Source organism: Erithacus rubecula (genome assembly GCF_903797595.1).
Source record: "Erithacus rubecula genome assembly, chromosome: Z".
NCBI lineage: Eukaryota > Metazoa > Chordata > Aves > Passeriformes > Muscicapidae > Erithacus > Erithacus rubecula.
In genome coordinates, this window is record NC_136661.1 from 22,189,629 (window position 1) to 22,208,065 (window position 18,437).

Here is an 18,437-nt window from a genome sequence, read left to right on the forward strand (position 1 = left end):
ATGTGCCACTATGTGCTGCTGCAGCCAAAAGACCTGACCAGCAGGGACACATGGCACTGCAAAAAGTTCTCCTTCTGGGTTTTCACCCTCTACCATCTTCTCATGTTGATTTGGGTTGGCAAAAGAAGGGCTCTGTGAGAGCCAGCTGATAAATAACCAGGGCAATACTTGCTTACCGGAACTTGTCGTTAGTTTACACAACAAGAGAAAGGGGAAAAAGAAAAAAAAAGAAGCAAAAGAAAACAGGATCTTAATGCAGATCTAGGATGTGGTCTCCTCCCAGCTTCCATCTGATGCCTGCTACCATCCTTTGTCACTGTGACAGGACATAGGGTGGGTGAGAAGAGCCAGCATGCTCAAGCTCTGCCCAAATTACATCTGCTGTGTGCAAACTGCAGTGAGTGAGTTTGGCATGAGGAGTTTATTCCCAGTACTCACACATTTAATGGAGAGAGAAAAAGGCATTCACTATAAAAACGCTGCCCATGCTGTTGTGACTGACCGTGCAGGAGGCCAGGAGCAGATGTGGATGTTCCAGAACAGCAGCTTAGGCAGATGTACCCTGAAGGCCCAAACTCTGCATGTCAGCCTCTCTGTCTTCAAAGGAAACCCAGTGCTGGGCAGCTTACAGAAATTTGCTGCAAGAGGCTAAAGAGCCCTGAGATGTGATCACAAGAGATGCAATTCCTTCAGTCAAGAATATAGTAGTAAATTAGTCATTGATGAAACAGTTTTTCAAATAAAACTGAGAAGACACAATAAAAGACAATGGGGCTGACTGCTAAAAAGCAGATATATCCATATATCCATACATACATTCCCATTGTAGTTCTGTGTGTGAAGTGCTGAAGAACTGTGGGTCATTGCTCATTTGTGCTACAGCTCTAAGGTACTTTAAGCTTTGCTGGGATAAATCCAGTGGCAAATGGGAAACGTGTATTCCCTCTAGCAGGATGCCCATGTGAGAAAAGGCTACAAACTTATCAATGAGATAGAAGGCATCATTTGTAAAACTCACTGCCTGGGGTTTGGACTGGATGTATTCCACACAACAGATCAAGAAAATTAATAATGAAGATGCAATTTCAGGGACAAAAACCTAGTTCTTGTGGCATCCATTTAAACAGGAGATATAGAATACATCTGTACTATGTTATAACAGAGTAGTGAGATTTCCATCAATATAAAAAAGCAAATAAAGACAAAAATGAAAAAAAAATTGGAAATAGTTTATTTGCTGCATGAGGAAACTTCTTGTAAATTACATATAAAGAAACTTGTTATGCTGAAGTATATAATTTCCAATATTCCACAAAGATAATTGTAATAAATATACAAACCAAACCAAAGTAGAAGACTAAATCCATCAGGCAACCTACAAAATGGTTCATCAAGTTTTATACTTGCAGCATTAGCATGCTTAAAATTTTGTTCTTTTTGAAGTGATGCAGCAAAATTGTTTTCACATTTCTTTGGAGCATTTTCAAAGCTGTCTAACTACAAAATACTGTTCAAAATTAGATGGCATTAGTTAAAGCACTCAACAAAAGTAACGTCAAGGTCTAACTGATGCAAAGGTGGTGGTTTTCTTTTTTCTTTTAAAATCCTTTTAGCTTTGCCAGAGTTAGGAATTATCTGATATAAGTGCACAATGAGTCCAGTCAGCCTGAGGCACTGCTGACTCTTGTCATATTATGACTCTATATAAACTTCATAGATTATATAGCTCTGAAAGATTTCTCTATTAATAGAGACATATCCCCATAGAATAAAAAACACACAATACCATACTGAAGCTGCAAGCTTGTTAAAATGGTTGTACCCTCAAGTGCAGTGTCTGCTTAAAATATTTTTCCATAGTTTCACTCTATTCCATATCAGGCATTTTTATTTGACTTTAAATGTAGAAGTGCTGATAAAGGCTTTATTGATGCCCCTAGCTTCTCAAAACAACATACAGATTTTTTTGACACCTCCAGCTGTTCTCTACCTATCATTTCTGTATTTTTTTTGGAACAGCAGGCTGAATTTTACACTTCATTGCTCTGGATCACACTGACAGACAGGTCTACTATTCCATACAAATTTCTTACAAACAGAAAACACTTTACTATGCTTCACTATTACTGAATACTTGGGGGTATAAAAAGAAACTCTCTAAGACACAATTACCTAAAAATATTTGTTAATAAGCTTAATGCAAATATTATGTAGAAAAAATGGTTTAGTTACAAAAAAATTCATTAGAGGGCCAGTAAAAATATACCGAAGAGAAGATCTTTACAAAAGTGAGGTTAGGAAGTATGAGGCATTGACATTCACTGTAAACATCCTGTGTTCACTAGATTCCCTTGTCTAAAAGTAGATGACCTGGTTTTGTTCCTGAGCTTCATGGCCAACGCTTGCATAGACAGCTAAACCTATCATAAAGGGCTGTTTATAGAGACAGTTCTTTATGTACATAACTTCAATAAACTAATGCTTTTACCTTTTGAAATAGTTTCATTCCACTACCAGGTAGTTAAGGAAACTATGAAGCATGGTATGGGTTTTGTGTACTCAGTGCATTGGGTGAATTGGGGCAGCTACACTTTAGTGTGTTAATCTTAAATAATATTACACCAGGAAGTGTAGCTGTCTGACGTTCTGGCTTAGCATAAATATCAACTCCTGCTGGCTGCTGCAAGGTTCACTTCTGCTCTGTCAAAGACTGCATATGGCAAAATGCAGTGAGCAATCTGAGTGTTGCAGCATCAAACACACCCAGTAGTAAAGATGCATCTTGCAATCAGCACAGAAGACCTCGCAGTTTCACCTTTACCCAGGCAACACCAGTGCATTCCTCCAGGTTAACCTGCTGCTGTTGGAGGAAGCTGGAAAAGTACTCACAAGGTAAACATGACATGGAGTGGCCTATGTAAAATGTCTGAAGAGCATACTTGCATTTTGGGTATGAAAAGCAGGCATGTGTTTAGCTACTGCACATGGAAATGCACATGAAAGTGGTACAGACAGACAAATATATCCCCCTCACAAACAGCACAACAACACAAAAGCAGCAAATTGCCAATTTGAAATCTTATGTTAAGGCAAATCTAGATAAAACAACCATAACAAGATTAATAAAAATAGGGAGTTTTCCTTGGCTTTTTTGTTTACTTTTTCTGTGATTGGCTTTTACACATTGACAAAATTTGTTTAAGCACTTTCTGGACATCTTCATCCATTTGACCCTAGACAAAGGGAGAAAGAAAAAAGATGATTGAATTCATGCAGCTCTAGCCTTTAAGAATATTGACAAACTATTTTTCAGGTGTAGTAATTAGATCCATTTCCCAAGTGGAAGCAGTGTTAAATTTGTTCTTGCATGGTAATACCGTATGGGAGGGATGTCTTTGTGAAAACATGCTAAATTCTTACTAGATCTGCAGAAACATCTTTAGTTGAAATACTAACCCTGAGTGACTAACAACATGAAACCATACCTGCACAGCATAGAGAAGGTGCATCCTGTAAACTGAGACAATTTCCTGGTGTTGTTTCTTTGTTTCCTAGAAAACAGTTAAGCAGAAAGGCACAGACCATTCAGAACTATCAAACTGGAAACTCCCCATCTAGATTCTGACTGGGGAAAATTCAAACCATAGTCTTATGTAATGCATTGAAAACTACTCAGACAGTGTCGTGCCACCAGGAACTCTAAATTTGCTTGGAAGAATGTCCAGGAAAATGCTGTAGTTCTACCTACCCCAGTAAAAAAATCAGTGCTATCATCAGTTTGAAGAAGTGCTGTGCTGCAAAGCTCTGGAACATACTCTGTTTCCAAGCTAATCAGCAACCAGAATTGAGGAAAACCAACAGTACTCTGACAAATGAATTCTCAATTGCAACTCAGCTCTTCCCTGAAGGCAGTGACCCTGATGCCTTAGGATTTTAGCTTTTATGTTTTTCAAATCCTGTACTGCTTTGGGGTATAACTCTAAAAATCCATAGCTTGTCAGCTTCTGCTCTCCTGTTATATTCAGACAAAACCATCCCTCTAGGCCTGTAACTCAAGGTCACCCTACTGCCTCAGGACCCAAAAAGTATAAACAAAAGTGAATTGAGGGGAGCAAACTGGGGGTATATGACTACATTACCTGAAGCTGTAATTAGAGGATTAATCCCTGATATGCAAACGGACCAAACTTAAAATTGTCTGAAAACTGATTGCTGTCCATTTTGGTGCAGCCCCTTTGGGGAAATTTTGTCTGCCCTTAAATACCTAAAGGTTCTTCATTAAATAAGTACATCTGCTTTTAATCTCTGAATTGTGTCTGGCCTCTGTTTTTAGGTGAGCCCGAAAAAAGCATCAACCCCTGTTAGAGCTGATGCCTTCCCAGGTGAAAGGAGGTTCTTACAAAGGTCTTGCCCTGCAAGATCCTGACTTATGAAAGCCTTTTCAATGATCACAACCTGCCACGACTCAGAAGCTACCTTTCCAAAGATCCATGGAGTTGTTAGGAAAGTTAACCTACTAGAAGGAAAGAGTGCTTCTGTCCTGTTTAAATGCTACCTGCTCTCCTAAAGTGCTGCACGCCTTTGCACTTCACACTACTTTGCTGGTCCTAATTAATGGGAGATGAAGGGTTCATTCAGATAGGGAGAATAAGAAAGTCTGGGCCCTCACACTGACAGGATACTCTGCCTACTATTTCTCTCATCTGCAAGGGAATTTTTCTGACATACTGAGCCTGCTTTTTCTGCTGTGAAAATAGGAAGCAGACTGACTTAGCGTGTCAGTCTGGAAATTCTCCTTTCAGAGGCAGCCCTCAACACAAGCCTCCACTGGACAATACTTTCTTTTCATCCTCAACAGTGAATGAAGTGCTCCTTTGGGCAGGTAAACTACAGGAAATATCAATTATGACTCAACCCAGCTTAGAAAACTGTATCTTTCATGCATTAACAACAAAATTAGAAAAAAATATGTAAGGCATTCAGAATTTCAGAGAATAAACTATGCTCCCCATAAACAACGCATTTGCTTGACTTGAAACCCCATGCTTTCTTCCAAAAAGCTTAAAAACCCAAATCAACTTCAGCTGATGAATGTTCTTGAAAATCCTCTGCTCACTGATCATACTTTTTCCCAAATTAAGGTCTGAGCAGCAGGTTTGGTCACTCCATTCTACTACAAGAAATCTGCTTCTCAACTGGTCTGAGAAAAAATATGTGGAAAACCAGCTTTCTTTAGTTATACTCCTTCTAAAGTGCTATTTGTAACTTACAAATTCCTACATGTTTCAGAGAAAGAGAAATTACAGATTTTTGGATGAAGATTCTTTTCCATGTACTCATTGACTGTACTCTATTTTAAACAAGGTAGAATGAAGAATAGTACATGTTTCTTTGGAGAACTGGGACTAATATTAGGTTACAAATTATCACACTTACAGTCAGTTGGTTTTGCAACTGCTTCACTTGTTGCTGCAACACCTCCAGCTGCTGGCTTTGTCTTTTGGGGGCACTGGTTGAGTAGGAGAGCTGAGAAAGGCTGTTCAATGCTTCTTTTAATTTGCTAATTTCCTTGGACATTTCATTGATCTAGGGAGGCAAAACAGATTTTCATTAAAAGATGTTATGCATACTATATTCCTGTGTGTCTTATCTTCGAGTTATTTGTGACTTAAATTTAAGAAGTGGGGAAAACCAAATTGTAAATAAATTCTATGGACAGAGATGTCACGTAAGCAAAGAGTTACAATGCTCCTCTATTCCCCATTCTAGTCCAGTCTATTCAAACTGCACTCCTTGTTCTGAACATCACCAATATTTAACAAGAAGGGCTGCATTTACCATCTTTACAAATTCTGCTGCTGAACCAAACACAGGTTAGCATCACAGCTACCAAAATGCACAGCTCTTCATAAAGGAATTCCTAGTGATGGATGTGGTAGCTGCAAAAGAAAATTAGTCAAACCATGCTATGGTTGAGATGATGTAGTAATATCCCAGCAGTGAATTTTTGCTCCTTCCTGAGATTTTGTCTTCTTGTTTCCCCTGGAATACTTTCCTGCTGTAAATCTCACTTCTTTGATTTCAGCTGCCTAAATAGTGTGAACCCAACCTAAGCAGAATTTAAAAGCGGTAAATTGAAAGATCATGTGTATCTCCACAGGGGAGGGAAACGAACTGCAAAGCCAAACACATAGAAAACTCCTTTGCTCTCAATACCTGGATTTTCTGAGGGGCAAATGCACTCAGAAGTTACTTGAACCAACATCGTCTGTTAGGTCACTCAAGCATCAGCTTTGGACTCTGAACTTGCATTACCCCTCCACTGTACTGAGTCACTGACCTTTTTGTCTTTATCTTCTTCTAGTTTTGATGAGTTTTTCATTTCAATAAGAGCTTCTTGAACCTGGTGGTACTTGTGCTGAAGATCAGTCACCTCCCGTTCCTTTGCTTCAAGCAGAGTATGCATACCTTCTTTTGCTTCTTTCAAGTGCAAAATTTCATTTCTCAGTTTCAGGGCATCTAAGGATATATTTTCCTTCTCTCGGATTACATCCTTCAGTTTAGATGACAAAGCACTAATTTCACCTTCCAGTGAGGATTGGAGCTTTTCATACGAGGCCTTGGGTACCATGGCTTCATTAATTGCAGCTTTTTCTTCCAGTAACACCTTTTCCAAGTTTCTTAATTCGCTTTCCTTGTTGCTAAGCAGTCGTTTGAGCTCATTTATTTCTTCCTCCATCTCCTTTATGGTATTTCTGAGTGCATTGATTACCTGACGGTGCTCAGTAATTGGCAAGGAGTTTTGTTTCTGAATGTCTAACAGTTGCTTAAGTTCTTCTGCTTCATCTAATACTTTTGTGTACTGGGATTTCATTTCTGACAACTCATTTTCTGCTTTGTATTTCAAAGAATTTGTCACCTCCATCAGTTTCTCATGTTCGTCTCTAGGAATGTAGTCTGAAGCTATATCATCTAGGGTTTTCTTCCTCCTATAGTCTTCAAGCTCTGTTTGTGCTTCTTTGTACAACTGGGACAATTCACTGAGTTGCCTATTGAGCTCATCTATCGTTCTGTGCATCACATCTTTCCTTTCTCCAGCTTCAGCACCAGATTCCAACTGCATCTGATTTGCCAGCTTGTCCTGTAGCCTTTTAATTTCCTCTTGGCCTTCCTTGTACCTCTCAATCAGCAAAGCTTTCTCTTGATTAATGTTATCAATAACTAAACAATATGAATTCTTCATTTCCTCACACTCTTCTACAGACAATTTGCCTGCCACATTCTGCTCTCTGTCCTCAAACTTCTTCTGCAACTCTCTCACTTTTTCTTTTTGTCTTTCGCTTTCCTCTAATGCTTTCTTCAATTCTTGCTTAAGTGCTTCAACTTCTCCATAAGTAACCTTCAACATACTCAGATCAGAACTGGTTTCTTCACTTTCAGAGGAAATAAGACCTAGCTTCTTTTGCCTTTGTATGTTCGAAACCTCTTTTACAGCTTCCTCATGCCTGTTTTGAGTTTCTTGGAAGCTCAAATTAAGATCAGAACCATTTTCTGAAATGTCTGGGCTATTTAAATAATCTGCTTCGGGGACTCTAGAGTGGACTTGAGTTTCTACATGCTTTCTTTTGGCTTCAGAATTCTCTAATTTTCTCTGCACATCCTTTAAGTCTTCCTGGAGGTACTTCATTTTTACTTCTCTGGGGCTTGTCAATTTTTCTTGGATGGCATTTAATGTAGGATTCAGCTCCTGTGCCAAGAACTCATTTTGTCTCTCTGATGTTTGCTCAAACTGTGTTTGGATTAAATAAGATTCTACAGTTGAATCCCCTTCTTTGGGTGCTCTTTCCTGTTCAAAAAAACAATTGCACAATAAAAACAAGAACATGATTATAATTTTTTAGAATAGAGTAATCAAGGGAGTATTGCCACATCCTACGGAGACAGATGATTAAAGAGCTGTGGAAGAAAGTTCTAGAAAGCTCGAAACTCAGTTGCTCCCATTTCTCATCTATGGTGAGAGAAGGCAGAAGTGCCAAGCTCCTCTGAAAGTCTGGACTGAGCTCCATAAGCTAATAATCAAAGCTATGCAAATTAAAATTCTGCTAGCACAACTGTTAACAACGTATTTTAGAATGTGGTTATCATAATAAACAAAGTTATTCAGTAATTCATGGGAAAAGTGAGAAGATCAAAACACTGACTTAATCCTTTGGGGCAGAGTGTTTCCATGATCTTAGCAATAAACTTGTTAAAAGATCATCACAGTACAACTCTTTAAAGCAGTAAGCAGCTCTTTGTTCTGCCTGGCAGATTAAGAGAGCATCAGAATAGCACAAAAATATGCCACCTGTAATTTGTCCTGCAGCTCCTTGTTGTGCAATGTCAGAGAGGCAATTTTTGCCTGCATCAGCAGAAGTAGATCTTGTTGGTCAGCTTCAGAACTCACATCCAATAAACTATCAGCACCTTTGGAGAAAAAAAAAAAAGATTAAAAAGCTTTCAAAAAGCTGAAATACTATTAGTTATTCCACCATTTCAAATGAAACACTTTGTTCCCATGACCACTAAACACAGTGAGCATTAGATCTGCTCCTACAAATGCCCCAAGAAGGTGTTAATGCAATAGAAGCAGGATGTTTTGGTAGGAGTTGCTTGTGGAATTACAAAACATCACTCTCAATAGTTAGTGTGTCTCATGTTCTAAGTGGAAAGGTACAGAGATTTTCAGCATTTCATGCCACCTAAAATGCCTAATGAGATAAGGATTAATTGTATACCTGTTGTGCTGTCACTCAGTCTTTCTTTATTATCCCTGTGCAAGGAGCTGAATTCTTCCTGCTAAGATATCAAAAGAAAATATTTTCACAGAAAGCAGATGCAAAGCTGGACAGTTCACCACAAAGAACTATAGACAGTACAGATCCTGCTGGATAAAGTCTGTCCAAGTGGATCTTTTATTTCTGAGGTCTTGTTTAATTGTGTAGCATGTGTCCAATATTCCAAAATGGGCTAAAGCCATTCAAGTTCCATTGCCCAACTCCCATTAAATACTAATGAAATACAGGGAGCTATCTTGTAAATAATTTGGAAAACTGCAAACCCTGTATAAATAATAGCAATATACTAACATGTATTTAAAAAAATCTTCAGCATCACAAGGTAAAGATCAGATAGAACATACTTAACCCTTTCACTGACATTTTTGGTAAAATGATCTCTTTTTGCACTGCCCAATTCCATGCACTTTGCTGGTATTAGAAATTGAAATCCTGGAACATCGATGCTTTTGTAATCATAATCCTAAACACTAACTCACCTATGACTATGTATATGTTGTTACACATTTAAATAATCTTTACACTTGTTTATGGTTGAATTGAACTGAAATAGATTTGGATTCATTTTTGCTCCTAAAATTCTGCTAATTAAGTCACAGGAGACTGTGCAGTCATCAAAACAGAACATCAAACAAAACATCTCCAATACTTTCCTTCCCTAAGCTCTTAAGAATGGAACACTGATACCTTGCACACTTGATCAGCAAAGAAAGTCTGCCCTTTTCCAGTTATGGGAGTTGAAGTTGAGGAGTATGGAGAGGACAAATCATTAACCTGTAAAAAATTTTATATAAATAGCTATGTATACGTTCATGCATATACAGCTACCTCTCTAACATATGCCCATATATATATGTATATATGTGTATACCTATATATCCATAATCTGTATGCACACACACACACACACATATATATATATACATGCATGCAAATGCATTAAAGAGTACTTTCACCTGTACTAACATAAGTCATAACTCTAGATAACTTTCAGAGAACAGACCTAGTTATTTAGTGCCCTTCTAAATTGGTATTACATGCTGTTACACAGGTTACATTCTGGTTTAAAATTAAACCTAACTATTAAATAGACTGATATAGTATCAAAATGCAGTTAAGTATTTTATTTTGATATGCATATATACTCATAATAATATGTATCCATACATATGTATAACTAAAATATAAAGAACTTACTATTTACTTATTGAAATCAGCAAAAAGGTAAACTTCAACTTTAGTTGGAAGAAGCAATTGTAGAGTAAAATTTGTACAATTGTATCTTAGACCATGCTGTATTTTAAGCAATTTTGCTTAATTAATCTAAGCAACATATGCTTTCATGGTGTCATTCTAATGTCAGGAAAAGCACTCATGATAAGACAGGCATATAAAATAACAGTGACAGAGAAAATCCTGCCCACATAATTCTAATAATGTTCAAAATTCTTTATATCCCCTAAAAGCATCTCAAAATTGGTCTTTTCTTTACCTGAATAGGACTGATAGGAGGAGGTGGGGCTTTGCGTTTTTTTGGAGTTCCACTTCTTTCTGAACTTAATTTAGAGCCTTGATCATGCTGAAAGTTTCACCAGCCAGAAAAGGTAGGTTTGTTAGTTTGGTTAGTAAAGTTTGAGCAAGTTGTTTTATAAAAAAAAAAAAAAAAAAAAAAAAAAAAATCCCACATTAATATCAACTTTAGCAGCTCATGCAGTGCCTTTTCCCCCCTATGTAAAGACCACATCCCTACTAACACAAAGATATTAAACATGCCTGACAATAAGAATCTGTTCCCTTGTAAACCATGCTCCAGTGAAAACAAACAAGATTTAGTGAAAAAGCAGAAGCTGACAATAGGTTTAGCACCAGTGACCTTTAAACACTTCCACTCACACACAGCCCAGTCATGCCATTCTTCAGATACCATCTTTCCTCTCCACCAGCTTCTGCCTAAGCCCTCCAAAAAACCCACTTCTGCACTCAGAGAAGGAATGAACTAATGCAATGCACCCTTGTCTACTTCCCAGCCACCAGCAATCTACAAGGTCTACTTGCACTCCAAGATATTACACTAAATAAAAAATGTAACAAACTAATTTAATCGCCTAAATCTGCGGTGATTCTCATAGGAAGGGGTCTCCAGCAATCAGGGACAACCTTAAATTTTATGTTTTTAGAAAGAGAGAATTTTTCTAGATCCTGTTTTCTGCTGTTTAAAGAGACAGGGCATTCAAAAGCCAAGCTCCTACACAAACATGAGGAAAGCAGGAATCATTCCAGCACACATGCACATACACACTTGCCCTCCTTTCCTCCCCTCACAATGGTGCTGGCTGCTGTTACACAGAGAAGCTAAGTCTAAAAGTAATGTTCCTGAAACACATTTCTTAAATAAGCAAGAGAAATCTTTTACATTACATAGTAGTCATAGCGACCCATCTCACAGTGACATTTACTACTGCTTCTGTTACTGTTTTTTGTTATGGTACAAGTTGAGAGAGTCAGAGTATTTTCAAAACTAAAATGACAAATACCTGTTTTGCTTTTGTTGGAGACTTTGCCTCTGTGGAGCAGAAAAGAAGTGGAATACAAAAAAGTTACTAAAGGAAAAGTTATTTGCCATTCTTAACCCATCTCTCTGCTCTGCTTCCCATACCATAGATGAATGGTTTGGTTTTTTAATTCCTGTTTGAAACTTGAGAAATACAATTTGCAAATTTTATTTCAATCACATCCTTTCTCTGCTAATGTTTGGTTTCATTTTGAGGAAAAATCTGAAGAAACATGACAATTTTTATTATATTACAGTCTTGCTCCACTCTTATTCATCAAGCTTCCTGCTTCAGAAATCCATTGTAGCTTGACCTTAAAATGCTTTGCCTGCTTTAGTTCCTTCTCAGCCCCTCTACAGAGGGGTTCTATGTATAAAAGAGAGCCCATTCCAAATTGTATGCAAAATTTCACGACGGTGTTACATCAACTTGTCTTTCTCCAAAACAACTCTTTTTGGCCTGCTCACAGCTTTATCCCATGCTAAATATTAAAATCCATGGCAAAGAGTTTTTGGAAGTCCCAGCCAGATAATCTTGAAAATGGCTCTTGCAACATTTCAGGCTACACTTTGAAGTAAATCTGTTCAGTGCTGAATATACATGTAGCCTGTTCAAGAAGTTACAAAGTGCAGGTCAGCCTCTCTCACATACCCACGTCCTGTGATATCTTTGATGACAGGAGATTCTGGATCCCTGTATTCTCAGATAGTTTGGCATAGTGCAGGGCATTCTGTCCAAAGACATCTACTAAACTGACATCTGCACCTCTCCTGAGGAAAGCTTCCACCATGTTAAGGCTGCTAGCTTCACAAGCCATCATCAAAGCAGTTCTGAATAAGAGAAAACAAAACAAAACAGAACACAAACAGCAAGTGTCAAGGGCATTCTCCTTAACAGCTCATTTTTCTGGGGAAAAAGAGAAGTGTGACTGTTATTGCGCAATAAAGTCCAAGATTCTATCAACCTATTTATTGGTACATAAATGTAACTGCTGTTTCTCCTTACAAACAAGCTCTTCCTCCTCTCCCTCATACACTCCAGCTGCAAATACAGGTCTGCAAGCATTTCTAAAAATGGCTTCCTGAGGCTGAGAGGGGAGTCATAGATAGAAATGGTTGAAAGAAAAAGTCAGACTAACAAACCTCACTATTACACTCTGATCACAGTGGTGGTACAACATGAAAACCTTTATTTCATTCCTGCTCTCCGTCACATGTGTTTGAGACAAAACAGACAAACAGAGTTCAATCAAAAAGGCAAAAAAGCTAGATCTTCAGTGAGTCCAAGAGATGAGTTTCACTTCAAACCCTGTGCTACTGTCAGTCTAAAAAAAAGGAAAAAAAGGAAATTCATGAGAGCACAAACAATTCCCTTTCCAACACATGGCAGCTGCACAGGGCTAGCTCCAAGGGTAAGCAGAGCATATAGAAGAAGTCTTCTAACAGGTTGTATCTGCTTTTCTCAATTATTTGAAGGGGCCATAAGAGACATACAGTATAATTGCAAACACACAGAAAACCTCACCTTTCAAGCACGCTCTAATACTGCCTTCCTGCTCGGGCACAGTTCTCCTTTCTAAGCATGAAAACATGTCTAATAGGTTGGCCAAGTTTACTGCCAAACACATTCCACAGTGCAGATAAGATGCTGAAAGGTTACTACAGTGATAATATTTGCTAACTATCAAGACAACAGTTTCACTAATGAATTAAACATACTCTCTGAAATGGGTGAGTCACTTGGAAAAGTGACTGCTGCTACAGTGCTGTGCTAAAAGTAGTGGTGAGTGACAACCTGGATAACACCTCCAGAGACACAGGGATGGTTTAAGATTGCCAAAATAATTCACTTAGTCTGGACATGATAGGAATCTGGAGATGCCATTTTCAAAGGTTATCCTTCTCTTCTCCCAATGAGGTTTCTCCTGTTTCAGTAAAATCTTAAATACTTCTGTGAATATGAGATGCAGCAGTAGTCACTTCCCTCACCACAATTAAAGCAAGAAGTAAACCAGCATATTCCATGTTAAAATGTTTTGTTGCTTCTACACACAGTACTATCTTAAAAAAATACAAAAAGGGAGTCCTATCTATGACAGAAACTCCTTCATCCAATTAAAGCAGGAAGTCTTAGCACTGTCTGCTGATTAAACACTAGGAGAGTGAGGGGAAGGCAGAGGCCCCAGAGTGTGCAGCACCTCAGGTTCAAAGCACCAATGAGGCAAGAAAAACTGACAGAACACAAAGGGGTTTTCTTCAGACAACTGGAAACAAAGAGCACTCTAATGAACTTTGGACTGATAAAAAACAAGTTAGGGTCCAGTGTTATGTTCACAGATGCCACCAGAGAACAGAATCAGCATTGTGTCACAAAGAATAATCAAGATTGCTATGAAGTGTATGTGCCAAGTCTTCTCAGTATCCCATTTTTACCTCCACAGTTTGACCAGCTGTTTATAAAATAGTCCATAATTTTTTAAGAGTCTTGATCTTTGTCAGTATCATCAGAACATGGATGTCACTTTTTTAAAAGTTTTCTGATACATGCACTATCTCTTAATGCAGAAAAATCTCTAATTGGCACCTTCTAAAACAACAGCATCTCCACCACGGAGATTAACTGTATTTTTTTTCTTGCTGCTGTGGCTGCATTATAGCAAAAAAAAAAGAAACAAAAAACCAACCCTCCACAGATTTTGCTCACAAGTAGCAGTTTTAAGGATTTAAGCTGGAGGTATTAACTCACTCCAAGAAGAGAGCAGCATTTCAAACTGGGACTCTTAGAAAGTGATGTGTGGGTAAGAGCTATCAATCATATTCACATAGGAATAATTTAAAAATGGGCTATACTGCTCTGGTAGCCCAAGGGAAATCTTACAGGTAGATTAGTTTTATAGTCACATAGTTTCTGCTTCATTTTCCATTTCAATCAGAGTTCTGTAAGACTTCTCAGCAATCAGGATACGCTGTCTAGTACAGAAAGCATTATTTCACCTAACATCAACTATTTTAGGAATGATTTGAGAGGATCTTCATTTGACAGCAAGCTTTGGTGAAGAATCAATATGTTAATCTGCCGTACCTTCCATTTTTATCCCTGGTGTTGATGTCTGCTCCATGATCCAGAAGGTATTTGCAGACTTCTGTATGACCATTTTGTACTGCAAGCAGCAAAGGTATGTTCCCATCCTAGAAACACATATAAAGAAACTATGAATAATATTCCATCCACTTACAAAAACACACTGAGATTTAAGGTCATCTATAAATTTTACCTTTGCATAGCAAAAATGAGGCGCTATTACAACATTTTTCCTGTGTAACATAAACATAGCTGAGTGTGCTATAATTGCTTTCTTGTCTGCTGGGGATGATGCAAACCACAGAGGCTAGGAATGATTTTTGCTTTTGTACTCCCTTTGCTGTTTGCTCAATGCTAAACACAATTATTTTGAAACTACAAAATATCTTTCTGTAGCTCCACAACAAAAATGGTAATTTTAACTAAGTACTCAACAAAAATACAACATTTCATAAAGTCATAGAATAACTCCATTGGAAGACACCTTTTGAGATATCTGGGGGGTCTCTCACTTTTTTCTCAATCCAAAGCTAGGCCAACTTCAAGTTTCAGCAAATTGCTCAGAGACTTGGCCAGTCATGTTTTAAGCACACCCAAAGGGAAAGACACAGCTCTAGGTGCCAGCTCCAGTGTTTGACCACCTTCAGGGTGAGGTTATTTTTTTACTAGTAGCTAACTGGAATTTCCCAGTTAGGTCTACTACCCAAATTCTGACCATTGTTTATAATTTTGTCATGCACCTCTGAGATTGGTTCTCTCTCTTTCCTATAGCCAGCCATGATGTAGCTGAGGACATTTTTAAGATACTCCTACAGCCTTAAGACTAAACAAACATTTTATGCCTTTAAAACACATCTGCTGAAATCTTAGATCAGATGTGTGTGACGTATTTGTTTTTGCCAGAAAGACCAGATATAGACCAAAGCCAAAACCAAACAAGTTTCAGTATCTTTAACACTCCCTGCCTGGCCAGTGATTTACAGATCCCCTTCTCTTTTGTCATTCCCAAAGCCAGACCTGGTTGATTGTAGACATTTCATAGTAGTTGTCTCTGAGCCTTTGGAATATGTCAGGCTTATGGACATATGGAATATGTCCATATGGACGTTTGGAATAGGCCTCAGGCTTATCATGCTCTGATTGGGCATTGTAAGCATTTTGAAGCCCTTGGCCACATAATGGGCCTTTTCCAAAGCCTCCTGGGGACAATTGAAACACTTTTAATTATGTTTTGAATGTGTAAGAATTGATTCTGGCTACTGGTGCCAATGTCTCAATAATCAGTAAACCTTGGATGAAAAAGGAAATTTCTCCAGCACAGAGATCCCAGAAGGTATGAGCACAGCACTGCTCTGAACTACTGCACCTGAGATGGAGTGTGGTAAGGGCAATGAAGGTGAAAAAAGCTCTGAACTATCTGCAGTACACAAGAGGAGAAGAAGTACATACCAAATCTTTGATGTTAATGGGACATTTGTGCTCACACAGGAGTTGAACTGCCTGAAGACATCCACATGCAGCTAAAACAAAATAAAATCTTATTTTAAAAAACAACACAATCGTGAAAGTCCATTAAAGCCCAATTTCAAAATTTGTGTCCCACACTTCTACTTGCAATACTGCAGCATTACAATGGAGTACAAAAACAACTTCTAGGCTAATGAGCTAGGAATATCAAGCACAACAAAACAGAAAAAACTTTCATCAAGAAGTTACCTGCATAATGTAAAGCTGTTTTCCCAGAATTGTCAGTGCTGTCGACTGGGCATTTACTCTGCACAATTAAATAAGGAAAAGGAAAAAAAAACAATCAGAGAAATACAAAGAAAATAAAACATATGTTTTATATAGCCAGTGCTTAACATCTTTGCAAAAATATATATGTGCTGCTTCAGAGAAGAAAATTGAAGGAAGGTACAGCTTCTCTCTCTACCAATCTGGTATTTCCTGTCTTCATATCAACTTATATTGAAGCCATAGGAAATCCACATGGTTAAGAGAACTGCCCCCAAAAATGTTATAGTTTCAGAATAATTTAAGTCAGTAAATAAAATTGTAAATAAATGCATAATAAAGTAATAAATGAATCAGTAAATAAAATCTCTCCTTTGCCTCAGACTCTTTTTTGTTTTAAACATTACAGTTATAGCTAAAGCAAACATGTTCTAAGGCAATTTGTCCTGCATTTTTTTATAGAACCCTGGCATGGTTCGGATTAGAAGAGACCCTAAAGATCATCGTGTTTCAACTCCCTGCCATGGAGGGAGGGACACCTTCCACCAGACCACGTTGCTCAGAGCCCCAACCTGTCCTTGAACACTGCCCAGGATGGAGCATCCACAGCTTCTCTGGGCAACCTGTGCCAGTGCCTCACCACCCTCATAGTAAAGAATTTCTTCCTAATACTGAATCTAAACCTACGCTCCTTCAGTTTGAAGCCATTGCCACTTGTCCTATTATGACATACCCATGTAAAAACTCCCTCTCTGGTTTTCTTGTGTGGCTCCTTTAGATACTGAAAAGCAGTTCTATGGTCTCCTGAGAGCCTTCTCTTCTCCAGGCTGAGCACCACAGTCTCACAGCAGAGGTGCTTCATCCCTCTTGATGCCTTAAGTTTTAGTTTTCATATTATCCAGATTCTGTATTGCATTAGTATATAACTCTGAACTCCATATAAAGTGTTAGCAAATTCTCTTCACAGTTTAGTTAGAAAAAACATTCCTTTTCCAACCTGAAAACCAAGGACACTGTTGAAGCTTCAGGACCAAAAAGTATAAGCAATGAATTGAGGAGAGCAAGGTGGGAGGATAGGACTTCAAAACCTGGAGCTGTCATTGGACAATTAACCCCAATATGTAAATGGACCAAAACTTACAAAAGTGTGAAAATTCATGACCCATTGCCCATCTTGGCTGCTGCCATGGCTGGGCAAAAGTGTATCCTTTGAAGACCTTTTAATAAATACATACCTACTTTATTCCTACCACACTGTCTAGCCTCTGTTCTAGGCAGCCTCTCAGGGCATCACTCTTCATGACCCTGCTCTGTGCTGGCTCCAGCAGGTCCCTGTCCCTCCTGTGCAGGGACCCCAGCTCTGGTGCAGTGCTCCAGGTGGTCTCAGCAGAGCAGAGCAGAGGGGCAGAATCCCCTCCCTGCCCTGCTGCCCACGGGGCTCTGGATGCAGCCCAGGACACGTTTGGCTCTCTGGGCTGACCCAGGTGCAGCACCAGCACTTGGCCTTGATAAAGTTCATGAGGTTGCCATGGGCCCACTGTCAAATGCCATACAGGTTCACTAGCATTTTGAAAAATAAGCATCAACAATCCAGTTATATCTTGTTGTATTACAGTTATCAGATGCTATTGATCAATCTAGACTTCAAAGCAATAAATAGTAAAGAAAAAATAACCAAATTTTTATCAAGGCTTATTTTGGTGCACAAGATTTTTGTTTTAGTTACAACAAAGAGAAAGTATCATAGAAACTTAGGTTCATTTGGGTTGGAAATAACAATCATGATCATAAAATCCAACTGTTGACCTAGTACTGCCAAGTTCATCACTAAAATATTTCTCACATCTACACATCTCTTAAATGTCCCCAGGTGAAGAAATTTTCCTAATATCCAGCTTAGAGCACCCTAGGTGCAACTTGAAGCCATTTTCTCATTTCTTATTGTGATACAGTCTACCCTTCTCTCTAGGCCAAACACCACCAGCTTCCTCAGCTGCTCCTCACAGGTCTGGTTCTCTAAACCCTTCACAAATTTCAATGTTTTTTATTGGACAGGAGAGGACACAACCCTAAAGTTATGGGTTTCTAGAAAACAAATATTATAACTCTTGACTTTTACATGCATCACTGTCTCCAACATGCCTAGGAGTATCTAGGAAAACAGGATCACATAGACTCTTACATTCTGCAACAAAAAATATCATGATTCTCCCGTGTGAAATAATTATTCATC

At 38.4% G+C, this 18,437-nt stretch overlaps 1 protein-coding gene across 4 annotated transcripts in view; it reads right to left on the minus strand.

Moving 5' to 3' along the window:
* Window positions 1–1,212: 1,212 nt before the first annotated feature.
* The window catches only part of RAI14 (retinoic acid induced 14), an 88,501-nt gene continuing 71,276 nt past the window's right edge, over window positions 1,213–18,437 (minus strand). For 2 of the 4 annotated variants that reach the window (XM_079329842.1, XM_079329843.1), the window contains exons 6-18: window positions 16,187–16,244; window positions 15,920–15,990; window positions 14,471–14,577; window positions 12,041–12,219; window positions 11,372–11,400; window positions 10,330–10,416; window positions 9,525–9,611; window positions 8,778–8,838; window positions 8,348–8,466; window positions 6,341–7,846; window positions 5,437–5,586; window positions 3,486–3,551; window positions 1,213–3,233 (exon numbers count right to left, since the gene is read on the minus strand). In XM_079329842.1, the coding sequence (XP_079185968.1) occupies window positions 3,156–3,233; window positions 3,486–3,551; window positions 5,437–5,586; window positions 6,341–7,846; window positions 8,348–8,466; window positions 8,778–8,838; window positions 9,525–9,611; window positions 10,330–10,416; window positions 11,372–11,400; window positions 12,041–12,219; window positions 14,471–14,577; window positions 15,920–15,990; window positions 16,187–16,244 (2,598 nt within the window). In that variant the 3' untranslated portion in view covers window positions 1,213–3,155. The remainder of the gene's footprint in view (window positions 3,234–3,485; window positions 3,552–5,436; window positions 5,587–6,340; window positions 7,847–8,347; window positions 8,467–8,777; window positions 8,839–9,524; window positions 9,612–10,329; window positions 10,417–11,371; window positions 11,401–12,040; window positions 12,220–14,470; window positions 14,578–15,919; window positions 15,991–16,186; window positions 16,245–18,437) is intronic. The other 2 variants (XM_079329844.1, XM_079329845.1) reach the window with 2 other exon arrangements.